The 19,914-nt window shown below is 47.7% G+C and overlaps 1 protein-coding gene across 4 annotated transcripts in view; it reads right to left on the minus strand.

Moving 5' to 3' along the window:
* Window positions 1–19,914, minus strand: part of LOC139052227 (far upstream element-binding protein 1-like) — a 113,787-nt gene that overhangs the window by 38,006 nt on the left and 55,867 nt on the right. For all 4 annotated transcript variants that reach the window (XM_070529325.1, XM_070529327.1, XM_070529326.1 and 1 more), the window contains one exon: window positions 10,680–10,837. In XM_070529325.1, coding sequence (XP_070385426.1) covers window positions 10,680–10,837 — 158 coding nt within the window. The remainder of the gene's footprint in view (window positions 1–10,679; window positions 10,838–19,914) is intronic.

Genomic DNA, 19,914 nt, shown 5'->3' on the forward strand with positions numbered 1-19,914 from the left:
AGCAATACTTTTGCGTATGCTTCACCATGTAACATTATTGTACAGAGGCGAAGCTGACTTTGGGGAACCGGCATTATTAACGCACCGTGTTTTCTAAGTTTCTAAGCCAATCACGAGGACCACAAAAATGGAGTCCGTGCCATTGCTGACAGCAGCTAATTCTTTCAATAAAAAGTTCGGCACCCAATGACAAGAAGCTTCATAGCGAACATCGAAGCAGCTAGGCCTAGCGTTGCCGCAGTGGTGGCAACGGCTGCCAGCGCATCTGTGTGCGAGAGTGCCGGTTCGAGGTGGCGAAGTAATTAAAACGGCAGCGGTGGTGCCTTTGATTATTGGCGCTTCAGACCTGCGGTCACGGCAAAACGTCCGGAAAATCGGACGGCTAAGAGTTCTTGCGTCCAAAATTTCACACGTTCTGAAACGTTGACTTTATGGGGTGCGTGGCGGTGCCGCGAGGCCGTCCAAATTATCGGGAATCCGGAAAGTCGGTCGTTGACTGCCCATTAGCAACTCCTCCAGCCGACGACAGGGCGTCAAAGACGATTCCCGTCTGCTGCTCGAGCCAGCATTACCGCGACTTTCGACCCTTCCAATAAAATTGGCGCTAATTTTCCCTGATAGAGGCCCAAATTCCCTGAGTTTTCCCTGACTTTTTCCAGACTACTCAAAATCCCTGAGAATTCCCGGTTTTCCCGGTTGGTAGACACCCTGGTTTTACAAAATGCAAAATGTTCTTTTCTTGATGTCAAAAAGCCCGGAAATTCAGAAGTTCGCAATACCTTCCGATACCTTTTCTTCGGCTTTGATAGCGCCATGGCATCAAGCACACGAAAATTCGAACTTTACACGGCACACCGCACACGCGGCCTAGCCAACACTAATCATAGACAAAAGAAGCAGCAACAAGGTGTACCATGGAGGAAGGCATGCATGAAATGCAACTACATTGGCTCTGGCTTTGGTCGGCTTACTAGGCGCTGTAGTCGGCTACTTAGTCGATGATACCAATGGTGCTAGTGCTGCCGTTGTTGGTAATGCTGACGATTACGATGGAGCTGTAGATTCCGCTATGCCGGTTTCGCAAAAACCAGTATTCCGGGAACATAGACCACTTTTCGGGAGATATAAATCGGAAAGTTCAGTAAAAAATCGGAAGTCTCCCGGGCGAATCGGGAGGTTTGGCAGGTACGTGTATTTATTCGATTCTAAGGTGCTCTCAATAGTTACATGCACTCGTTTGCCGTGACCTAAAGAAAGAAAAGTCCTTCACAATACCGCGCACTTTCTTTCACACAGAAATAAAACTTTCATTTGGAAAAAACAAAGATGTACACCCAATGCACTAAAGCTGCGATAAACAGAAGTCACAGTTTCACCCGAAAAGCCAAGCATTGATTAAGATTATCAATTAGTAGACAGCTATGCGAAATGAAAAGATAGTTTTATCAGCCGTATAAACTTTTAATGCACATTTGCTTACTAGCTAAATTAACAAGCATAATGTCACACACTCACAAGCAAAAATGAACACGAATGACCGCGCGAGTCTATCGAAACACTGAAGCGAGGAAGTGCGGTAGCAGGAGCGAAAAAATTGACCTTTCTGCGGCCTCTCGCTTCAATGCGAATTAAGGGGGGAAGCGGGGATCAGATCGCGAAAATCGCAAAAAAGATCGATTTTTGGCAACGACGCGTTTCGGTATCTGCAATGCCTAATCTACATTGTATCAAAATGATTTGACTGAAAACGCACTAAAAGTGCCCGAAAAAAATTAATTTATCAGTGCGTAGGGCGAGAAAACAGCTTTAAATCGCGTAAAATCACCGCACTTCGCGGAGCCCTAACTCGTCTTTCCCGCCACCGAACGCCGCCATCTTGGTATCGTTCGAAAGCTCGAAGTTTCGCCATTCCGTTTCTGAATTCTTCGGTCGTCGCCATCTTGTAACAAACACACAAACACAAAAGAAGCGCGGGTCTGCTAGAGGCTGTCACACGGGCCCTGCGATGAAAGCGGGCCTCCGATTGGTTGCCGTACTGAAAGGCGTCTCGCCATTGGTTGCTGCTGCAGCAGCGGGCAAGCTGGCAACCACAGCGGACCGCAGCTGTCTGCTTTGAAAACCACGCCGGTGTCTTTCTTCGTTTACCACTCGCAGAATTCGGATTTATGAACGCTCCCAGGTCAGTGATGGATCGTCGCTCGTTCGAAAAGAACTTTTAAATGAAGCATGCCTTCGGAAAACGGAAGCGCAAGCCTCCTACGGCGAGAAAAAGACGGCGGCCAGCGGGAGAAGCGGAGAACCCGACTGAACACGCGGATAACGTGCCGCGTTATCTTGCACCGTGCGATTCCAGCAGCAAAGCCGACAATCGCCCTGTGACATCGACACTGATAACCATGCCACAGGAAGACGTGCCAACAGAGGCTTTCGCACCTGTGCGTACGGCCGCGCGCAACCGAGATCGCGTTGTTGATGGCGACGCGGGTCGAAGGTCCCCATCGCCGGCAGAGACGGTGCGCGTTTTCGATGCATGGTGCGACAGGAACACGCAGCCTGTGAGCGAGCCCCAACCGTCGACGAGCTACATACTGTATAGTGACTCGAGGCTCACCAGACGAATCGTCGCACGATTCAGACGCGCCGCCAGCCGCGTTTTATGTCAGCGGTGACTGCAGAAGCGCAAGCGTGCAGCGTTCGCGACTCCCTTCGCGCAGTGTCCGCGACTGAGCGGAAGCAGCAATGCCAAGAACAAATTTCGGCCCCCTGTGACTGTGAGTTATTATTATGCCTGTTTCCGCGGTGAACTCTTTGATCGCTAAAACTCTGTGCCCAAGGTGCCAACAGCGTTCTGTGGGTGTACACTGCGATACCAGGCTCGGTCTGGCAGTGAAAATGGTAGTCGTGCACAGCTCCAGACGGCGCAAGAAAAGGATAAAGAACGCCTGAAGAAGGCATCCAAAGCCCACCAAACAATGAGGCAAAGGTGTAAGAAGATGCCTGACAGCAATGATTCAAAATATTACAGTCCTGGTGCTTTTTATTAAATTTTCAGTGCTTTTAAAACTTTGCAGCCAGTTTTCTCAGTTGCATTTTTTTTGTCAATCACCTCGCTCGTGGAAAGCATAGCACAACAATGGCTGGACCGATTTTGGTCCAGTTTGTTTTGCTGTGATCCACAAGCTGTGCTGTATGTAAAGACAGTCTTGAAATGTTTCATTACCTTTCCATTATTTAATTATTTCACAATTACTAAATGGCTCCATGCAGTGTAGCACAGTCATGTGCATGTTATGTTGAGCAAAAAATTATTAGCGCCTTAAAAAAAAAATCGAACACTGTCTTGATGTAGATTAGACATCTGGGCAAACATGTAAGGTATTCCCAGCTCCCTATCACGTTTCATTACTGTGCCAGGCTTTCCACAAGCAAGGAACTTGTAAATTCTTACAAAACAAAAACTAATTAAGATATCCTAATGAAATTCTAGATTTGTCACTTTATTGCAATGTGCAGTGTGTGTGCCAAATTTCAGCCCTTTCTGTGAAGAAACAAAAAAGTTAATTCTGATCCCCGCCTCCCCCCTTAAGCGCCGGGAACACATCGCGGTGCGCTTAGATGCGTAGACTCTTGTCTCCATCGCAGGTCGCTTTCAAGATGGGCGCTACGTGGCCATGCCATACGTAGCACCCACCGCTGTAGAACGCCTCTTCTGCTTGTGCCAGTCCCACACGCAAGTTTCGAGAACCCTGTACGCCCGTGATACGGCCCGATTTTTATCCGTCTCCACACGTGATTGCATTGCTTTGAATTGCGGCATCGTGATGAACTCGGCATGTCTTTGCAGGTGGCACTTCCATGCTGCTGGAGCAAACGCAGAAAACAGGAAGATGGACGGTGCACTAACCTAAGCTAAAGGATGCATACCCTAAGCACAGGCATTGCAGCACATGGAGGAAGCTACAGCAGCTAGGCTTGAAGCGTATACGAGGCAGCCATTTTGAATACCTATGGCGATGTGGTAACACAAATTTAGGGTCATACTCGATTCTAACGAGCACGCAATTTTCTCACTCGTTTTATCGTGACGTTTTTTAAATGTCCCGTATTAAATTGAGTTAATTTCTTGCATTAAATACTTTGCATCATTTGTTCTAATGCAGGTAACAAAATCTAATTAGATATTTACAACCAGAAGAAAGGAACTGAATATTGTTTATTATTATTCAGTTCATACCAAAATTCACAACAAATCCCACTATCACGTACAAGTTGTTTAAATTACAACCATGGAATCTGCTCTTCTGATCGTGCAGGGTTGCCAGAAAAGTGGCCCTAAGTATGTGTCCACAGTCGAGTATGCACCTTAGATGTTATTTAGGTAGCCCCGCATCAACAACTATGCTAAACAATGTGAAACAATGTGCGAACGGATATTATCCGAGGCTTCTTTTAAATCTAGCGGCATCCTTGAGAAGCCTGTGCCACAGTAGTAGTACAAGGAGTACCGAACTGCACCCCAAACAGCAATAACAACAACCACAAAGCTGCAGTAACCTACACTGAAGCAAAATGCAACTAAATTGAAAACAGGCAAAATCAGCATATTGGAGGAACATCTGATGTGGCCACGCCATTGACTTCCAGGATGACAATAGTGGGCTTTAAGTTTTGGTTTCAATTTTACCAGCGATGCAGCATCAATGAAAACAGGTCTTGGTTACTGTGTTTTCTTTGGCGCAGAGGACTGCTCTTGGTGCAATTGGCATACCGCATTTACACGATTGTAGGTAGACCCACCCCTAACGCGTGTGACAGGGAAGGAAAGCATACCCGAGGGCGCATTCGATAACGAAAATTTATTAGTAGCTGACATGGTCAGTGGACTACTTACTCTACTCGTCCTCACAAGTGCTACCATCGTCATCGCTGCTATGGTCCCATAGCGCGTCATGATCGAATGAAATTCCACATTTGCAATACAATGAAGGCAAATGACCGCACCACGAAATCTTGTGTAAAGGCCCGTTTATAGTCCGACGCTATCAGCGCGCGGGCGAGCATCGTTCGCGGTCAGTCACGCTACGTCGGTTGCGCTGCGCCAGCAGAGATGCCATCCCCTCTATACTTCAACGCGCGCGCCGTAGGCTGCTATCTTCAGAGCATGCGCAGAAGGTTCGCCAAGTCGTGCACCGTCCGCAAAAGCCGTCTGCGGAGTTGTGATGGCGCCTTTTTCTTCGCGCGCAATGCATTGTGGTGCCAGAGTTCCGACGACTTTGATGCGCGAATGGCTCAGGAGCCATATTGGCGCCGGGCCCGTCGGGGCGCGTCGGAAGCCGCCGGTTACGTTGGCTGTGCCGGTGCACCCGACTATAGAGGGATCGTTTTTGCCGCCATGACGTAGCGCGCGCGGACGTTACGTCGGACTATAAACGGCCCTTAACAGCAGCCCATGCCGAATGCACCCAACCACACGCAGCCATCAGGGAAGCTCCTTTAACAAGTCCGGTTGGTGCAAGTTTGCAGTCTTCTGCCACCAGCCACTCTTACTAACGGCGGAGCACGTCCTTAGAAGGCGAAGCTCCGGGCTTCTTTCATGACCAGGTCGCACTTCACTGTGCGACCTGGTCCGCACCATGTGGGACCAATCCCACATTTCAGAGTTCTACGCCGCAAGCTTGGCGTACAGCTCCGGAAAGCGTACAGACTTTGGCACGTGGGAAATTCACTTGCCATCACAGGTGAAAATTTTGTTTCGCTAAAGTCGCCACTTTCGCACCACCCATTCAGAAACATCCAACTTGCGGCCAGCTGCGCAGTGATTTGTTTCTCCGGTATAAAGAAAGGATGGCAGCCCTCTTGAACGCTACTGTGAACGAGTGCCAAATGATTAGTGGGCCTGGAGCACTCATGACGACTGAGGAAGCATGGAAGTAGCACGTAGCCGGCAGTCAAGTCGAACACGTCAAACCAATACGTTTGCTCAAACTAAGAGCTACAGGGCAAGAGAAACACGTGAGCGGTGTCTGCTCTTCCATGAACTACCGAAATAGAACAAAGAACCAACTCGACCGGTGCTCCCCACAAGTGCCGCCGCGAATGGAACAGCGGCGCTTACATCAACTATTGACCATCCCCTCCCCTTCCATGAGTGTTGTGTGCACTGTAAAACTCTTCAAAATGTTGAGAACCCTTCTGAAAAGCAAAAAAACGTGCGCAAAGGTGGAAAGCTATAGGTAGCGCCATAGAGCAAACAAAACTAACTACAGTGAAACCTCGTTAAACCGTAGTCGGCCGGAGCTTGGAAAAAGTACGTACTAAACGGTAGTACTGTTTAAGCGAAATAGCATGAGATCGCCCACTTACCTGTCGAAAACTGAACTCAGAGAGTGCGATGAAAGGGGAAAAAACATGCAGTATTTATTCACTTCGCGGGACGTAAGTGTTATTTTCATTTGATGTCGCGGCGGCCTAGCACGACGACAGCGGCTTCAAACTTACTGAAGCTGCGTGCCAGCTTCTCAGCCAGCCCCCCTCTTCTCGGCAAACACTCGCACGGCAGATTCCTCATTGGCGTTACGTATTCTCCGTGCACGCGCACAGTAGTGCTGCATAAGTCCCGGGGCGCCTTTTTCATTGCCGGGTGCCGGAGTTCGGAAAACTTTTCGTTTGGTATAGTTACGTTATCGCGCCCCTGTTCTCCTTGCGACGATCGCATTCATGAGGCTGACGTAACGCGCAGCTTCTGCCACTGTCGGGCCTGAATAGCCCGTGCTGTCGCTTTCCGTGTCGTCCTCATCACTGTCGCTAGTTGACACTTCGGCAACAACAGCGGCAACGATGGTGAAAAGTCGATCCTCGTTGCCGACATATCTCTTCGCGGTCGCAGCAGCGCTGCCGAGCAACTTCACATTCCAAATGCCCCACACTGTAGTCAACAGCAGATCCATGTCGCGGGCCAGCTCCGACTTCTTCGTGTCACGTTCGGTAGCACGGACGATGTCTAATTTTTCTTCTATGCTGAGCACCCAGCATCTTTTTTATCCTAGCTTCAGCATGACGCGAGTCCTCGCTTGCACGACGCCACAACGCTCTCTGGCACGGCGTCCATGCGGCGTCGAAATGATGTTGATGTTGATGCGGCTTCACGTGCAAACGCACAGGGCGCTTGGAGGCCGTTGTACCGATCTCTGAGGCTTGTTCTGCGGGGCCGCCCGATGGAGACGACGCACCGCCGTGTTTGCGCGACGAAATGTGGAAACGCTACGTTTTAACCGATGTGTACGCAATAAGCTGGTACGGTTTATGCGGATACAAAATACATTATGTTCAATGGCCACTGAGTCGGGGAATTGACTACTACTTTTAAACCGAAACTACTGTTTAAGCGGGTACGGTTTAACGAGGTTTTACTGTACAGTCAGAACCCATGATAACGAAATACCCCAACGAAATTCTCGAAACGAAACATTTTGGTATCTCCGGCGAACGCCCATAGAATTAAATGCATTTTGTATCTCTCGGCAATGAAATGTCACTGTACTGCAATGCCGCATCAACAAAATTTGCTGGAACATAACTCCGCATATTGCGTAAGGCTAGCAGGCTCGAAAATGTGCTCAAATGCGATTGTTTTGCACTAAAATTGCGTAAAATACCACCACATTACACTTGCGTGGGCACAGCCATTTTTGTTCACAAAACCAACAAAGTGCCAGAAGTGATCGGTGTGCTGAAAACGCGTCATGGCAACGATCTTGTTTGTTGATCTCCCGTTTGAAGCAGCACCATGAGCGGCACGCACATTGCTACCGACATGTGACGACGGTGTTTGCATGCCAATCAGGCGAGATCATGGATTTTTGTTCGAAACGCACGTTCAGTTTGCTTTCCCTGCGGCTGACGACTCGGCGAGGCTAATCGCGTGAGGCGAAAAAATGCAAAGTGGAGGCGCGTTTCGAACAATCCCTGATCGATGCAGTGCACTGTATAATGTGCGCCTCATTGAGAAAAATACAGCAAAAAAAAAAATCCCGATCCCACCTACATGGAATAATTGATGGCGCTTGAGATGGAGGTCGCAGCATATGGGGTGTCACGAATCTGGCTATGATTGAGCAATTGTCCGGGAATATGCATCCCTTGCTTCAAGAACGCTGGTTTTGGTGCCACCGGAGAGGCATTGCGCCGATTCGGCGCCGGACATAGATTTACGTGAAAGAGCCGTTACCTCGATCATTTGCTTTCATGTACATGCGATACTATCACTTTTGCGATCGGCACCGGGTGCATCGGTGCCTACGGGCGCTTTCTGTCCGGAGCCAAGTTACGCGAAATCTCGCAAAGTGATCGCATCTCCGAAAGCAGTTGACCGAGAATACAGTAAAAGCTCGTTAATTCGAACTTCAGTAATTCGAATTTCGGGATAATTCGAACTGTACGATTTGGTCCGGCCAAGCTCCATAGAAGTCCATGTATAAAAAAGCCCGTTAATTCGGACGTGAGTTGGTTCTGCACGGTTAATTCGAACTACGCGCCGCCGCGCCTGGGCAGCGTGCCGCCTGGCACATGGCCAGAGCAGCCCTTGTCGCGAGGCTGCAGCGGCTGAGTTGCCTCCAAAATGGGGAGAGAAGGAAAAAGCGGGTAAAACCGGTGCCAGCACCTGGCGCAGAGGCTGGAGGGCAAGGGGTGACAGCTGTGGCAACAGCTACGCCCTCTCTCTACCTCCGAGAACTGCGGTTTCCGGTTTTGAGCCGCCGATCTCAGAGGCCTAAGAATCTTGTCGTATAGCTGCAGTTGTTAACCGATGGATAGCGCAACCAGCACAAAAAATACAGCGAATCCAGTACATCGCAGCGCCGCTAGCGCTCGAGAATTGAACGAATAGGAGGAGCCTTCGTCAACGTCTTTGTCCTGAACTCGTGGTGGTCTCGGCCGCTTTCGGCAGCCTTGAGTTTTCTGGTTTTCGGCGCGCTTACGACCTTTGTTGTGCGGATCGCTTGAAAAGTTAGGCCTCGGTGGTGTGCTTCGCCGTGCTGACTTGCGGTTTCAGAATGGCCAAAACACTGAAGGATAAATGCGACATCTTACGGGAAGTGGACGCCGGAGTCTTGTCGAAACAAGAAATCGCCAAGAAGCATGGGATACCGAAGAGCACGCTGTCCACTTATATAAAAAATAAGAGGGCGATTGAAGACGCCTTAGAGGCAGAAGTTGCCAGGGAAAGGAAGAGGATGCGGCTGGCAAAGTACCCCGACCTTCCGTGAAAGGTACGACCTTGTGTTTCGTGCGGTGTCAGGGGAGATGAAGGCTGTTAACTTTGAAACATGTGAAAGTTGGCGCTCCGAGGTCCTACAAGGCTCTACGGATTTTTTCAAACATTAAATTGAACTGGCGCCATGCCCTGCTGCTTCCTGGTCGCGGTGTCCTGTTTTTCTTCATTGCTTTCGTTAGTTCGAACTTCGTTTAATTCGAACTGAGATGGCGTCCCCTTGCGGTTCGAATTAACGAGCTTTTACTGTACTGCCCTACAGCAGTACTGCCACTGCTGGTCTAGGCATGCGACACACTTTGTACTGTCGGCAATGCAGTTCTATATCCTCGAGCAAGGCTTGTCAAGTAGGCTAAAGGCACATTCACACCGAAGGCAAAGCGGACAAGCGGATCCGGCCGAGCAGCCGCAGATTTTCCACATTGCTGAAAATATGCGGCCGCTTGGCTGGATCACGCCGGACTAATTTTTTCCATGCGGACAAGTTGGCCGCTTTGGCCGCAACCAATCAGAGCCCGACACTAAGGAAGCGTTGGTAAACGAATGTATTTCACTGGGCTTTTCACTTCTGTTCTTGAAAAGCATCAAAATGGCAAGTTGGGTGGGATCCATAGTAAGGTTTGTTACAGCGCAACACAAGACAAGGCCAAAAGGAGGTATAAAACGATGACACGGCGCGGTGTCGTCGCTTTATACCTTTTTTTTTTGTCCTTGTCTTGTGTTGCGCTGTAAAAAATCTTGAAAAGCGACTACACAAGGGTCGAGTAAAATGCCAACGATCTCGTCTTTTTCGTTTGAGCTCATCATGTTGCAGAAGTAGAGGACGGCTCGCGCCAACCCACCACGGAAAAAAAAAAATATAGAAAGTGCGCGTACAAACCCAAAGTGCTGCGAGATGGCGGCACATCCCTGAAATTGTTGAAGAAATGGCGAGATGCCCCGCCTTCCCTGCGACGCGAGCCACCAGACAAGCCGTCCATTCTGAAAAGGCGCGCGCGCTCACCGCCTTGCCGCGTTGAAAATCCGCTTAGCCGCTCCGCTTTCAGTGTGAATGTGCCTTAATGGGATTTGGACAGTAAAGTTTTGTTCTGCAATGCATTACGTATCTATGCTGTCTCTTTTCACAACGACATTCTCACGAAAACAAATTTTTTTGCGTTCCCTGCGGATTTCGTTATTGCGAGGTGCATTGTAGCTCCTGCTGGTCTCGCTTTCTTAGCGGTGCCATGTTATGGTCGACTTACAGTCGTGTAAATAGGGTAGCTGTTTCCACTACTGCGTATCTTTTTTTTTTTTTCAAGTAAAATTCTACACTCAGATTCTCATAACCAGAGCTGAACTAAAAGCACACAAGTTGCAGAGCTACAGCACTCAACCCATTTCCTGCTAACAGCAAAAATACTCCACTCACCCCGCCTATCCGCTCATTGATAAGCTGTTGAGCGTGCTCTATCTGTTGAGGATTTCCCCGAATGATGAAGACTTTTTCCACAGGGTTTGGTGGGGGTGCCCTTGACAGCTCCACATGGGCACCAGACTGCTGGTTGATCTGACGGATGGCCTCTCCACCTGGACAATCGAAAAGCACACATTGTTCATGTGATGCCTCATTATAATGTGTATTTCTCAAATGTGGCTCAGTCACATGCATGGCACGCCATATTTTTGTTCCAGCACTGCATGCTCCTGTTTTCACCCAAAATAGCTCTTTTGAGGAACTAGTACAGTTATTCAGGTAAGCTAGTTATATCTCTTGTGCTGCAGCACATGTGCTAGTTGTATGTTGAACTTGTACTTCTATAGCATCAAATCTCACTTCATAAACTGACCTGCCCACACTTTTCATTTTTTACCACCCCACTATTATTCAAGCATTTCGACACCAACCAAAAGGTCCACTCCGGAGCCACCCTCCAAGTTTGCACATTGGCCATTTAACAGGCAACGGCAGTACACAAATGCAATGACAGCAGTGTCAGCAATGTAAAGTCATTCAGTAATTTTTAGAAAGGGACAAGGCCACAAATATCCTAATTATCACGCACTTCGATAAACTAATTTCAGCAGTAAAATAATCTCGTCTTTTGCAACACCAGCACTACAAAAAATATGTTAACAGAAGCTTTGCCTGTTTTTTTTTACATAATTGAAACAATCTCCACTTGAAATTCACGATGATTGAAGTAGCAATTCTGAATATTTCGGCTTGGCAGAACACAGCCCTTTTTCGCACATATTCACTTTGCAGCTTTATGCCCACAAGCAAGTTTATGCTGTTCCAACCAGTAAAAGGACAGAAAATCTAACTGCACTAACTGCGCACTTCAGCTTCAAGCCTAAGACTCTGCCATTAGCCGTACATTATGAATTTTTGAGGACGGCAATACACAAATCAATATGCGCTAGGTTTATTAAACTTGAAGCAGTGGACGCCACGCATGCCACTGTTTTAGAATTGTTCAGTGCAATCTACTGGCACCAAAACCATCAGCATAGTTTCCTACTGTACTTAAATACCAAATTTACTTGCATAATGATCACACTTTTTTGTCAAAAATATTGACGCAAATTCAGGGGTGCTAACATTACGCTGGTTAAATTTCCCGCAAAAAGAAACATTTTCTGTTCTCATCTCGCGTTTGCTGCGGGATGACAACAGGTCAACAAAAAGGTGGCTGCCACTGTAACAGTGCGGGACACCAAAACAAAAATGGCAGGCAGCGGGGCAAGCCAAATGCGCCGAACTAGATTTTTTTCTTCTCTACGAGTACATTAGGTGCATTGAAAGTTTCTTCCGTATCAGTAATGAATAATATTGTCAATATCAGCAAGTTTGTGGCAGTAACGTAGCCATGTTCACTTTGAGGGGACGGGAATGGAGATGGGCTAGCTTAGCTGCCAGTGACATAGAAACACATGGCGGGCATGCTGTGGAAACTGCAGCGTTTGTCTTCACTACTATCCTAATACAGCACGCTTCCTCCTCCTGCCTTAAGATTGTTTGGAATGATTGGTTGCAAGCCGCATGGTATGTCTTGAAGAATCGTTTGCGTAGCATTCGAAAGATCTTAACCCTTTGGCTGTTTTTGCCATACATGTACGGCGGCGGTTTTCTGTCCCGCAAGGTCTTCGCCGTACGGGTACGGTTTCGACCTTCCATTTGAAATTTCGCGCCATAATGACGATGCACGCTTACTGGGAGGTGCTGCCACCTCTTAGGACTTACAAGAAGCATTTGAAATTTGTGCTACCTTCTTGGGGAGATAAACAGAACTGACTTAGAGCTTCAGTGCGTCGCGCAGACTGCAGCCATACCCCTTTTGCGGTTTCGGTTTCGCCGCGTAATCGCAACGGAGGCGCGCGAAACGCCATTTTTCTCTTTGTCGACACTCTCTTGCAGATGCTGTGGAAGTTGATTTCTATTTTGGTTGGCGCTGCTCTTAGCTTGTTTATAACCACCGCTCGCGAGGTATTCTCGCTCTCAGCGGCAACGCGCTTTCGCGGTTTCGATTCCGCCGCAACGGAGGCGCGCGAAACGTGATTTTTATCTTTGTCGGCACGCTATCGCAGGGGCAGCGGAAGTTGATTTCTATTTTGATTGGCACTGCTCTTAGCTCGTTTACCACCGCCGCTCATGAGGTATTCTCGCTTTCTGCGGCTGTGCGGAGACTCGTGTTTCAAGGAGTACCACACTCTAAAATACTATTGAACCTATTGCAGTTCTGAGTGATGGGGACACCAAAATACTGTTCCTAATTTTTTTTTTACTATTTATTCCAGACTTTATACATCTTGTACATTCAAGATCTGCAATAAAATAATTTGACCACCCGGGAAAGTTTTCTTCAAAATAATTCGACCCTCAAAGGGTTAAGCACAACCATCATTAGCTAGACTTGGCACACAACGTATCACTGTGGCAAGTTCAGGGTGCGATCATTACACAGGAAAGAAATAAGATTTAATTTTGTCATTTTGATGCCCAAATTCAGGGTTGCAATCATTACGCGAGTGCGATCATTATGCAAGTAAATACGGCACAACCTACTGCTCACTTTTTAACACATACTGTACAAAGCATCAACCATGGTAACTCCTACAGAAGGAGCCACCCTTCTCATTGCTCTGCACTTTGCTGTAGCACAGGATTCCTTGCCCTCAAGGCCAACAAAAACCAACGGCCTGGGGTACGAGACTGTGCATGCTGCAAATGCACGCCAATCAATAGCAGGCAATAAATAGCACGAGTTGTACGTAGAATCAAATCTGCCTTACAAGTCAGTTAAGGGGGGACCTGCTATTGAAATTATAGTTCGCCAGTTTTTTCATCGAAAATAAACTTTAAACTTTTTATGCCTATTTCGAGTATATACTTAGTTTTGCTGTAGGTCTATTAAATCCCACAATAATTAACATTGCACTTCCATTGTCGAGTGCCACAATGGAAAATAAATCGCACAATGCAAAATTATTTGTAAGGCCAATAAGAAATGAAACGTAGCAAACACTTTTTTTATTTGACACTACAGTCGAACGCCGCTACAACGAACGCCACTTAAACAAAATTTTCGCTTAAACGAAATATTTCCAATTCACCGTCAGCTAGGCATAGTCAATGCAAAAAGTTCTCGCCACAATGAAACATTTTTTGGGCTTGTTTTCACTTCAGCGAAATTTTGGCTCAGTTTTGCAATAAAATAAACAACCCCAATCGTCTGCAATTTTTCGAACACCCACGTCGCTTAGGTTCACTGAAAACGTGCACCAGCTGCACTGTCGCCGATAAACTCACGGAGTTTCCTTCTTTCATGAACAAACTCATGGGGCGGCGCCATTGTTTGGTGGTGATGACGATGTGGCTAGCCGCCTTGCAACAAGACGCCAGCCCACTTTGCCAAGCGGGAGCCACAGCCAATCCGTATCCATCCTAGGTCACGCGATCGCTGGCGCAACGCAAATTTTCATTTGTGCTTGTGCACTCGGCCAGCAAGGGGACAAAGCAGAAGTTTCTTTCCTTGGAGGTGAAGGCGCGAATCAGCTGTGAGGCTTCGAGCGACAGAAATAAAGGAGACGTTGCAGCAGAGTTCGGCATCTCCAACAGCACACTGTCGACAATTTTGCAGTCGAAGGACGCGATCACCACTGCTCTTTCTGCGGGGGTGTCCGCCAAACGTAATAAGTTGACTTAAGCTGCACACAAGGATATTGAGAAGGTGCTGCTTACATGGTTCCTCGACATGCGTGCCAAGAAAATGCCAATCAGCAGAAGCGTGCTGCAGCAAAAGGCACTGAACTGTGCTTGCATGCTCGGCATCGACGAGTTTATGGCAAGCACAGGGTGGACTCGCTTCAAGGCCCGACACAACATCGTTGCGAAAGTGTTGTGTGGCGAATCTGCTGCTTCACACGCCAATGGTGCAGCGACCTGGGCGTCATCTGCTTTGCCGGACATAATGAAAGAGTATGACCCGTCCGACATCTACAACGCAGATGAGACGCGATTGTTGTATGAGCTGCTGCCCACAAAGACGCTGGATATGAAGGGCCAACCATGCAGCGGAGGAAAGCAACGACGAGTCCATCATTAAAAAGGTCCGCTGTAACGACGCGTCGTTGGACGCTCAAAATGATGCACAAGATTCATCCGCCCTGCCTCGTGCACTGGATGTAATGGACACTTTTGACGTCACAGGGAATTTCATTGGCACCCACGATGACAACGTCGCAATGCAGCTGCTGACCAAGTGCGAACATCACATTACGGCTATGATGACCAAAGGACAGAGGCAAGAATATGTCCCGACTTTTTTAATAAACATTGTTTTCGAGTGTGTAGTCAAATTTGGCAGTGTTTTGGGGCAAATTTTGCCACAAAATTTTCGCTCCAACAAAACTTCTCGCGCGTCGTGCAAGTTTCGTTGTAGTGAGGTTCGACTGTAATAGCTATTTTACAGCCCATTGAATACAAGCCCACAAGATGTAGCATACATGTGGCAGAAAGTAGAGCAAAATAACTTCTAATGTGAAAAAAAATTTCTTGTTACACAATGCAGTCCACAATTCATGAAGAATGAAAAACGCAATCCAATCGTTATAAATGACCATCGCTATATCTGGACTGCCGTAAAAAAAAACAGCCGCCAAACATACCTTCAAAGCTCAGAAACCAAATCTGCTGCTTAAGATAAAAAATGATGAAAGTAGGCAGTGAAAATTGAAGCCTTCATTTATACCTCTAAGCAGCGTGTCAAGCGTTGGCTGCGCTGAACTATAGTCAGGTACAACTTTAGAAAAAAAGACGTGTTTACTCCTCCAAGGCAGATGCACACGAGCCTCCACCAATGGGTGCACGCTCTAGACTTGACGTCGCGAGCTGGACTGCCGGTGGTTGCGCCGATGGAGAAGATAGCCGGCCGCGCTTCGAACTAGGCCATATGCGTCTGCCCCTAGTCAGAGTGAATTTCTAAACTTTGAGGAGGTTTATCATGCCAGAAATATTGCGAACTTACGATGCATCATTTGTGCCACGTACATTTACTCTGAGCCACGATCCGGCTATGAAAGATTGCAGCAAAATCTTTGATGCTTCTGCACGCAAACTGGCAAAATTGTAGGTTTCTCCCCCCCCCCCCCCCCACACAAAAAACTTGAAAGGGAACGAAAAACTTATCGCATATTGAAAATTTGTGAAAACATGAAACCATAAAAATATGAATCTTAATAATTATGGGGTTTTACGTGCCAAAACCACTTTCTGATTATGAGGCACGCCGTAGTGGAGGACTCCGGAAATTTCGACCACCTGGGGTTCTTTAACGTGCACCTAAATCTAAGTACACAGGTGTTTTTGCTTTTCGCCCCCATCGAAATGCGGCCGCCGTGGCCGGGATTCGATCCCGCGACCTCGTGCTCAGCAGCCCAACACCATAGCCACTGAGCAACCACGGCGGGTAAAAAAAAAAAATGAATCTTATGCTGTTTGAAACGATTAATGGAGCATTTATCTTTCCTGCCTCCCACCACGAACAGAACTGCACAGAGGGACAATTCTTTTGCGGGCTTTTTCTTCACACCCATTATGCGCACAGAGCAGTGGTGGCACGAAAACTAAACAAGAACAGTTGCTCTTTGAAACAAGGCCAATATGGCTGCAATCGGAAACTTAGAACAGCAAGTGCTCGATATAGAACGCTGTTACAGCTAAAATAGTGGTCAAGATGCATGAATATTTCTGGGATGACACATCAGACACTGTAGAATCCAAAAATAATAAATTTTCTAGAGATTTTTTTGGTCTCTAAGACGTGTCCCACCTCAAAGGGCCCCTCACCAGGTTTTGCCATTTTCAGCTGACAAGCGCAACGCATACAATGCGCGCTAACGATCATGTCTCCAAAGTATTACATCGCTATGCACTGCGTAGAAATATGAAATTTCGAACCAAACGCTGTTTGGAGGATGACGTACTCGCGTCATCCTTTCTGGGGCAGCCGCTAGCTAGCTCGCCGCAACCAGGCGGCTAGCAGATGGCTGGGCGAAGTCGAATTTGTCGACAACACGAAGCAAAGGCAAGTGTTCGACGTCGTAGTTCTGCGGAAACACGCAAGGTGGAGAGAAGTAATGAATAAAGGGAAAATCGGACATCCACCCGTTCGTAGCAATGTCTACAAGACAGTGGTCCCGGGTTCGAATCCCAGACCAGGACGAATTTTTCTTCCAACTATGAGGCTTTTCTTTCGAGGAATCCATATGGGTTTCCTTTGTAGCTATTGCTACGAACGGGTGGATGTCCGATTTTCCCTTTATTCATTACTTCTCTCCACCTTGCAGGTTTCCGCAGAACTACGTCAAACACAGTGCCTTATGGGGGATCTTCATATGTTCTTTCTATGTACCAGCAAAATGTTTTGTCAATATATTTGTGTCGAATGGATCTAGCTGGTGATGCTATTTACAGTAAAAGCTCGTTAATTCGAAATCGCTGAATTCGAACCGCCGGTTAATTCGAACTGATGCCCGGGTCCCTGCAAAGCCCTATGTATATCAATGGGCCGGAACGCCCGATAATTCGAACGTACCGGTACTCACGTCGGTTAATTTGAACTAGGAGCCGGCAGCCGACATTGCTTCTCGTAAATAGAAGTCGCCTCATAACGAGTACAGTGCATTGAAATTTTTTTTTTTAATATGCACAACGACGAGAATAAATAAGCCAGCGCGCATGCTCGCTGCACACCACTCTCCGGCGCATGCCGTAGCAGGTTTTCTCTGACGCGCGGGCGCCGCCGCTGCCGATGCTCCGGAGCAAGCCGTTTCAGGTTTTCGTTGCGCTGCGGCGGCTGCGATCGGTGGAATGCACGAGTAGTCTTTTCTTGTCGCATTTTGTATGAGCTTGCTTGTTTGTGTGGTATGTATCTCGCCGCTGACGTCTCATTGACTGTGCCGATCATGGCGAGCCGTGGAAAGTACTCGGCAAAGGATTTAAAGACTAAAGTTGAAATATTGCAGGCGGTTGAACGTGGTCCCTTAACGAAGACAGCGATTGCCGAGAAGTATGGCATCAAAAAAACCACGTTGTCTACCTACATCAAGAACAAGGACTATCATCGATGCTTACCAAAAGGAGATTGTGCCCTCGCGGAAAAGACTACGGACGTCGGCTCACCCCGAGATGGAGACTGCTGTCATTACGTGGATAAAGGATGTTCGCAGCAGGAATATTCCATTACGTGGACCCATAATTGCTGCGAAGGCAGCGGACTTCGCCAACCAAATGGGCATCAGCGACTTCAATGCATCGGAAGGCTGGTTATCACGTTTTAAGGCCCGCCACGGGCTGACGTTTAAGGGGGGATATGGGGATCAAAACTAACTTTTTTATTTACCAGCCGATCTTGATGAAATTTTGCACAGGTGTTAATAATACTACATAAACAAAACTGTGAAAATATGGTGAAAATATGGCTGCAATATCCGAAGTACTTTAGTGTTTACAAAATTTTTCTGCTTTCATTTTTGCAAAATGCCTGCACACCTGTATATTGATGCTAGGAGTTCAAGCAAACATTGATAACACTCCTACATGTATTCTCCACACAGTGACATTCCTGTAATTTTTTTAGCCTAACAGAATTTTTTTATATTTTCATTCTTTGGCATCTACTTCAGTTGCATGAAAATCTCGACTGTGAAAACAAAAGATAACAAATTATCGAAGCAAGTATTTTGAAAACAAAACATGTCACTGTGTGCAGTGGTGCACTATGAGTGTAACAAAACAAACGGTGTAAAAATATTCATAACGGTGGCTGAGATATTGGCTTTGCAAGTTGACCTTGGAGGCAGAAAAACGTTTTGAGAAAAAGGCGTTCGAAGTTCAGGGCCATATTTATTCGACTAGAAACCACCGGCCTTGTAGGTGCAGGTGTCAGGTTGATCTCTTGGCTTCTTGGATCTTTGATGCTTGCTTTCATGTGCTTTTTGTGCCCTCTTCTTGCACAAGGCATCTTAGCCGCTCGACTCGCTCGAGTCCGTCGCCACCGAGCATGCCACTCCAGCCGTAAACCCCATCTTCCGTTCGTTTGCCGGCACAGAACCAAGTGACGCGCGGACAGTGGCGGCGGTCATATTCAACACCTCCGACAAGATTACTTGTGACTAAAGATGCGACTGTATGGTGCGACCGTTGCTGATGCACGGTTCGTCTTCACGGCCGGCAGACGCACGCGCTTGGACCGCACTTTCGTCGTTCATCTCGGTGACGGCGGTGGCACAATCGGGGTACGTCGCGGAGCATTTGCGGGGCGTTGCAGGCCCGGAAGCATCGCAAAAGGCCGTTATTAGTTCGGTATAATCACCACTGGAACTCAAGGATGCAACAGTCTGCGAACTGCACGGCAATGCGTCGATAGTCTAAGCTCGCGCGCAGACGCATCTCTGCTAGGACTACTTATCCTTCGGAAGTTCGGCAGCTTGCGCTTGCGGCTGCCGAAGCGGTGCTTGGTCGCGTATTTCGTCGTCCACGTCCGCCCAGTGATGCTCGAAACCACAAAATGAAAATGGAAAACTCAAATCCGAATAAAGCGATGAAGCGGCGGCGCACCTCGAATATCCAACACGTATACAAAGGGGCAGCAGCCAGCGCGCGAAGAAACGGGAGAAGCAGACGCCGCAGCAGCTCGCCTCCGGAACCGGCCAATGGGGCGGCTCATAAAACGCACGTGACGGAGCAAGCCAATCGGCGGCCGCGACAAGCAGCTCCGCGACCTTCAGACTTTGTTTTTTTATGCTTGCTCTTCTCTCTATCAGGAAATGAAAGAGAGGCGTCAAAAGGCGAAGAGGCACGCTTTTCAACGGTACCAGCATGGCCGCGCCGCGTACTGCCGTTCCGGAGCTAGGGACGCTTGAAAACAGCGACTTTTCCGCAGATTTTCACGAAATTTTCGCTGTATTGCCTTATGTATATATTTATTTATGGTACTTAGCAGTCGTTTTCAGCGGAAATACTTGGAAAACTTATAGAAAAGGGGTCAAAGATTCAATATCTGCAACTTTCTAAAAAGTGATTTTTGGGTCGTTTTTCAAGATTTGATCCCTGTGTCCCCCCTTAAGAACGTCTGCGGAGAGGCAGCCGCAGTCGACAAAGA

This window comes from Dermacentor albipictus, unplaced genomic scaffold, assembly GCF_038994185.2.
Source record: "Dermacentor albipictus isolate Rhodes 1998 colony unplaced genomic scaffold, USDA_Dalb.pri_finalv2 scaffold_20, whole genome shotgun sequence".
Classification (NCBI taxonomy): Eukaryota; Metazoa; Arthropoda; class Arachnida; order Ixodida; family Ixodidae; genus Dermacentor; species Dermacentor albipictus.